Source organism: Mchenga conophoros, linkage group LG15 (assembly GCF_057382185.1).
Source record: "Mchenga conophoros isolate Kocher_MC1m ecotype Shallow Benthic linkage group LG15, M_conophoros_male_GT1.1, whole genome shotgun sequence".
Lineage (NCBI taxonomy): Eukaryota > Metazoa > Chordata > Actinopteri > Cichliformes > Cichlidae > Mchenga > Mchenga conophoros.
Window position 1 is genome coordinate 5,838,642 of NC_140540.1, and position 6,968 is coordinate 5,845,609.

A 6,968-nucleotide genomic window follows, 5' to 3' on the forward strand; every position below is an offset into this window, starting at 1 on the left:
TATAATCATTTCACCTCGAAAAAGAAATAGTTCTAAAAAAAAATTAAAAGCTCAAGATTAGGATTCATACCCATGAGTGTATATGAACTTCTGATCAGAAGTGTGCATCATTCAGCTTGGAAATATCAGTTTCCTGAAGATTTTGGATTTTCATTGTCTTTATAGAAACGCTCATGTAATTGGATTAAGTTTGGCTAGTTTGAGCTGCGCTCCATCGGCAAACGCAGCATTCGGTGCTCCCACTCTGACATGTCAGTGCATCTCTGCCTGCTGTTTGAACCCCTCCGCTATATCATGTTTGAAGTGAGCAGTGAGCTCAGAGGATTGTCACAAAACTTTAACAAATCAGTCGTTTCAAACACGAATTGTCTTATTTTCTCAACGTATTTCATTACAGGCCAACTTGCTCTTCTTCTCTCCTCTCAACAGCACGTTTGAGTTGTCATTGGGAAAGCGCAGGTGTTACAAATAACATTAACCATCGTTCCTTTCTATAACAGTGAGCTGTGCTGTGCACGGGCATGGCTGCAGTGTTCACTGACTTCTAATTAGGAATTTGTGTTGTCCAGTTCATAGAAATACTGAAAGCCGAAAGTGAAAATATATATATATATTATTTTAAGCACCATCTTCTTTCATGAGGTGTCGTGTGGATCTTGCCCACCTCCGGAGTCGCAATGAAAACAAAGTGAATGTCTATCAGCCTCCTCTGGCCTAGCAAAAACACCATAATTGATCTCTTTCACAGCGGCGCTCATGACGGCTTTGTTCATTTAAATGTCCCACTAAGCAACAGCTCTGAGCCAGACTGCAGCAGGATTCTGGCAATACAGCATCTAAATGGATGACGGCCATTAATAATTACACCTGCGCATTTCCTGTGGTGACTTGTCAGCCATGGGCTTAGCATGCGATTTCCATTTAGCCTTGGAGACTTTCACAGCCAGCTGATGTTACTTTTGGTTTTATTTAATATCTGCCCGACGTTATAGGCTGCACATATCTCTGTAAGTCTAATATTGGCCACACAGCTGACTTTAGGTAAACAAAGTCTGCATTGCTGAGGCAATTCCCTTGAAATTTATGGAGAAATTAATGTTTGCTGAAGTCATCTAAGCCTAAATTGGGGCTTTGCAGCACGCTTATTCCATGGAGGCTGGAGAATTAGCTTCTGTTTGACTGGAGCGATTGAGTCAGCCAGGTGCTCCGTACTGGACTGTAATAAAGCTCAGTGAAGTGCGCAGCTCACGTCTCAAGGGAGTACACTGAAACAGAAAAATATCTGAGATAATAATGTAGTCAGGTGATGTTTGTGGGTAAATATATTGCTGTTTTATAGCAACTGTGGAAAATAATAACAAATATGTTTTATCTTCAGTCCTCTAGCTTACTATAACATAAAGAAAAGGAGAATATCAGGAACAAAACATCCTGTAATTATCAGCTATTATTCTTAGGGCGTCTTACACAATAGCCTGTTAATCATTGCATAATTTCACAGGTTCTGCTTTTACTATTGCTTCTTTCTTCAATTAATCTATTTTTTTCTTTATGTCTCTGGCTGCTGCTCTTTTCTTCATATTTTTCATTTGCCATCCCTCAGTCAACATCTTTCCCAATCTGTGGAAACTGGGAGAGGGGGAGCATGAATGAGTTGCATGTTTGCCCACAGCCGTTTGGAGTAACCTAGCAGAGAGAAGTGCCTCTTGGTCTAACAATCAAAAGCAGGTAAACCCAGAGGAATGTTTCCATGCCAACAGTGTGCTGTAACGTTTTCAATTCACCTATTTTTCGCTATAATCTAGGAGATGGATGGCAGACCTCTGCAATGTATCTGGCAGTCAGTCACAGTAGCTCAGAGACTTTGGGTCCCAAGCCATCACACCAACAGCTCCCTTCTGGTTTGTTCAAACTAGTGTTCCATTCAGGTTTGCTTTCGGCGTTAAGATCTGGCTGTGACCACAAAGTGCACACAATAACATATTTATGTGTGTGTACAAGCATGGCACACATGAGCGATCACAGAGTCTTTTATAGCCACAAACAGTCGATTTTACCAGCACGTACATCACTTAGGGATAATAATATTAACTGCTACTCTAGGGATAATAATATTAACTGCTACTCCCAGTAAACTGTCGACCAGCCCCTCCATGTACAGATGCAATTATCTCATCAGGTCACTAAAATAAAAGAGACTTCACAAATTTATTTGCAACATTGTTTCTAATAAAACCCATAACTCTTAACTTCATTCAGTTTAGTTGTATTAACAATATATCAAAAGAAAACGTATCCTTACCCCCTAAGTAAACAGTTAACTGACCTTATTGTCATATTTTAGTTATATTGGTTTTATAGTTGATAACTTTGCTGAGTAGATTTTTTAAATAATTTCTAAAGGGGAACCCCTAGAAAGAAGAAAAGAAGTCAGTGATTATGAGCTACTAAAGATCCAGTTAAATATGTTATCCATCCATCCATTCAGTTTCAGTGGATTCAGTTTTTCCATTTTATTTAAATCTATGTGAAAGATGATCATAGCTTTTGTGATGTTGCCAACACCACTGATTTGAGAAGTCTAAGTTTGAGCATTGGCAATAAATGAATTGGATTTATATAGCGCTTTTCAAGGCACCCAAAGCGCTTTACAATTCCATTATTCATTCACTCTCGCATTCACACACTGGTAGAGGCAAGCTACGGTTGTAGCCACAGCTGCCCTGGGGCAGACTGACAGAAGCGAGGCTGCCATATCGCGCCATCGGCCCCTCTGGCCAAATGTGTGAAACAGAGGGACACTGCATCCTCATACAGTAGCAAGGTGCAAGTCCCAAGGTAGGTATGTACCCTGCTTTACCATTTATTTTGTCCAAAACGGGAGCATAATTTGCAGAGCATAACCATTGTGCTTATTCAGGATTCTCTCCCTGCCAGCTACAGGAAATAAATGCAGCTTTAAGGCACATCTGCATGGGCTTCCCTTTTCAGACCAGGGAACCAGGTCCATTTCTTAAACACTGTCTTTGTTAAATATGCCTCTGTGGTTCTCCTCCCTTTACAAAATGCAAGACTAAAGTTGAAGCAGTAGCCCAAAAGGAAAAGTGAACTACTGTATGTGCTAAACCATTACTGTTTGATAATAAATGCGTAAATTTAGATATCTACCCAGTTACTGCTACTCACTGTGTCACCAAAACTGCATATGTCTCTGGGGAAACTCCAGCTCTTCACACATTTGGACAAAGAGTTGACCAACAATAGGTTTCCACTCAGTTGGTTTGTTACAAATTTTAACAACAAAGGACTGATAGTCAAAGTTAAAATGTGGATCGTCATGTCAAAACAGCATTTCTGGTAACAATATTTCAGATTTGATAAGATTTAAGGTTTACTTCCTGAATCATTAACTTTTATAACTAAAATAAAAATGTGAAAAATAAGTAAAAACTATAATTATTTAAGGACATGGAGGCAATTTCTTAACAACTCTATTTTCACTTAAGTCAACTGCCCAAATTCTTTTGTACCTCAGAAAATGATTGTCTGATTCACAAGCCACTGTGTACTGAGGACAAAGGACTTAAACAGAGCTATTTCCCAAACACATGTGAACCTAACTATATGTAGGCTACATATATAAAAATAGCACAGTGTAAGGCAGAAAGTGGAGCTGGAGCAAACTGTGTGACCACACAAAGCCAGTGAACGGTAACAACGATGGGAGACTTTTTGAAAAAGATTCAGGTTGGATGAAACTGATTTTTCACTGAGTCAGTTGTCGTGGAAGTTGTGTACTGAGGAGACAGCACAGCGAGAACATTGATGCGGTGCAAAGAAGAAAAAAAGGCAGTTGAACTGAACATCAAAGACAACACCTTCCACCCGCCAACATGGTGCAGTGATGCAACAAGGAGCGCTTGTGTGTTCAGCTCCAAACTGGCCTGCCCGTTCCTGCACACAGGCTCCTTTTATGCATAACTTATTGGCCTACTTTTAAAATACCTACAGATCTGAGGTAGACATCAATACACCCCATAAAATACGCCTTAGCCTTGCAGAATGTTTTGCACACGCTGTGCTTCCATTTCTAAAGTTCAGTCAGACAGTTATGGCCACATTTGTTTAAAGTAGCTATATCGCATATATTTACTGCATTTGGCAGGAAGTACCTTTTATTTCCTTCATTTAAAAAGTTTCACTTGTTCATTTTGTGTATGTACTGGACTTCCGAAGACTCTTTATAATGAGGGGTGCTGCTCTACTTTTAAACATCTCTATCACTATTCATTCATCCTTTTATTTCTAAGCAGTTTGTTTTGTTGCTAGAATTATAGGTTTGAGTGTTTGTGTCAATTTCATTTTTTTGTCATTTTGTTTCTTTTTTACAATTTCCCCAATGGGAGCATTAAAGTTTCATCTTATGCCTGCTGAACAAAAACAGATTTATTATTTGTGATACGCTAGCACTTCCCAACCATATTTTAGTTATTGCCTTGGATTAAACAGATTAAAATCTGAACCTCGAGCATAAAGGAGTAGATTGACTATGCTTTTTAAAAAATCTAAGTAGCTGCACAACTACAATGTATTTTTAGACTTTTCAATCTGCCACAAACATCTTTTAACTGCCCACTTTAGACCCCATGAAGCTTCTCTAGTACCTGATGGCAAAAGGTATATAATTATGATGAATGAAAGATTTTTTTTTTTTGAGGGGGGGGGGCAGCAGCATAAATAGCATTACCAGCAGTCAGTGGCATCATCAACGGCACTGAGCATGATGTGCTGCTGCCATCTAGTGCCTAACACTTCACACTATTTTTTTTTAAAGGTGAGAACAATAATGACAAATATTTTATAGTAAATCCTGGCAAAAAAAAAAAAAAAAAAAAACAAGAAACAGAAAAACAACTCAATATCAGATTGCACAGAATCCCATCTACCTGGGAACAGCCTTAAACAAATAGCTTCACTTTGGTAGCTTCAGTCACGAGGCGCTAAGCAATTAGGCACACTACAGGGGACTTATCAAATTTCATTAACTTTGAGCAAGACTATTATCTCAGCATGTTAGCAGTCCTTGGATGAGAGCTGGGGGGTATGTTGTTTTACGTGAAGGCACGCTGAATTAAAAATTAATCAGCTGCACTTTACGCCGCTGCCATGATGCACAACTGTGAGGATTAATTGCACTACTTGACTTCTTGCAAAATAGCTCAGCGGATGTCCCATTAAAGGTTATTAACAAAGAAATGTGACCACTCAACCACAAAGCAACCTTAAAATTGAGTTTCCACCTGAAATATTTTATTTCCATGCTCCTGGTTTGTTTTCAAACGACAGGCACAGCCGACCTGTCTAAAAGCTTCCCCACCCCATTATCAAATTATCAAGGCTATTCCATTCCTATTGTGTTTTCTTCCCATCAGTCTTTCCCCACGCACCAGTTTCCATGGATACAAACCATTTCTCTGCAGTTATCTACCTATTACAAGGATGTCTACATTTCACCTAAATGAAAAAAAAAGCTATAAGGCTTGCAACTCAATGTTCATGGTTTACTACACAATTATAATCTGATGACATGAAGTCACTAAATGCTGCTGAGTAGCCATAACCCCAGTTAATATCGATCAAGTTTCAGTTTTACTCATATTTAAAACCTCTTGCTATATAAAACCTGTTTGCTTAACTCTTAATGAACAGCAACTCAAAGTAGGTGACCAACTAAGTTATTTTATTTAAAATGGAAACCTCTAACTGCCTGACCAACATGACTTTGCTGCTGAGCAAAACCAAAGGTCATTAATAGTGTTTGATCGCTCATCTAAAAGTCCTTTTTATCCATTGTGGAAAAAAAAATATCAAATTCATGCCAATTAATAACCACGCAAAAATCAATCAATTGGACAAAATTTATTTGCAATGATTAATTATCCCATCATGGGCAGACTTCTGACAACTTGACCCATCCGAGGACGTCAGCACAAGACATCTTAGTCCAGCTGTAAGAACACAAAACAGGTGTTAGTTATTGTAAAGAGACGGGCATATAGCATGCTTGTGAGGAGCAAAAAGCAAAACAGCATGAAACTCATGCAAAATTAAAACAACATTTAATTCATGGGCTTCATCCTCAAATCAGTAAAGCCAGTCCTAATGAAACTTTATACAGTGGGAAATTCAGTTGATGTTCTGTGATGTAAAGTTATGATCAATTTGAGAGGCAACAGAAAAATACAACTTACCTTAACGAAGCCGATGTCTTTAGCGTACTGCCTGAAGCACTGGCGGCACATGTTGATCCCGTATTTACGGATCAAGCCATGTCTGTTAGAGCACACTCGGCTGCAACAACAACAGAGTAGGATCAGTCAACGCATATATACGCTTTTATGTACCAGTTATACAAAACCCTGGCGCCGATTGTCGTAAACTATGAGCCGGTGTGCATTTGGTGTGCTCTTCTGAACACCGGGGCTAACTTTTAACAGTCCTGTAATAATGCTATTCTCAATAACGTTAAACATTTGTTAAATTTCTTCCGATCAAGCGACGGAAGAAATTACACGCCTAACTCATGTGCATTAAGGGCTTTCGGTAACTCTAGCCGTTATAAAACCAAATCCGGTCAAAAGACACACAAGGCTGATGCTAATAGGGAAGGAGAGAGTATTTGCCTCCGCCATATTAGCTCAGGTTCAGGGCACATGCGGTGCACGTTTGGTAGCGTTTTTTTTAAAGATGGGGAGGCCAGAAACACCTTATATCACCTCAACTTGATCACGTTAACCGATAAACAATGCAACAAAGTAGACACTGACCAGGAGCGGGATCCCTGTCCGAATTTTCTGGGGTGACTCCAGTAGAGCTGCTGATGGCCCATCTTGTCTCTTTTCGCTCGAGTGTCGGAAAGGAAGAAGAACGGGCGCGCGTGCGCAAATAGGCTTTCTGGTGCTCTATTT

The 6,968-nt window shown here is 39.4% G+C and overlaps 1 protein-coding gene across 1 annotated transcript; it reads right to left on the reverse strand.

Annotated features, from left to right (window-relative positions):
* Window positions 1-5,904: 5,904 nt before the first annotated feature.
* rps29 (ribosomal protein S29) lies at window positions 5,905-6,968 on the reverse strand. The gene is made up of 3 exons (XM_085247809.1): window positions 6,828-6,968; window positions 6,252-6,351; window positions 5,905-6,008 (listed from the first exon to the last, which is right to left on the reverse strand). Exons 1-3 carry the CDS (start codon window positions 6,887-6,889, stop codon window positions 6,000-6,002), a joined length of 171 nt encoding a protein of 56 aa, XP_085103935.1. The 5' UTR covers window positions 6,890-6,968; the 3' UTR covers window positions 5,905-5,999.

Excerpts from the sequence above, each read along its gene's own strand:
- rps29 (XM_085247809.1), bottom strand. The coding sequence starts at position 6,889 with ATGGGCCATCAGCAGCTCTACTGGAGTCACCCCAGAAAATTCGGACAG. Across the intron at positions 6,352-6,827 it reads GGACAGGGATCCCGCTCCTG|CCGAGTGTGCTCTAACAGAC; the intron begins GTCAGTGTCTAC and ends TTGTTGTTGCAG.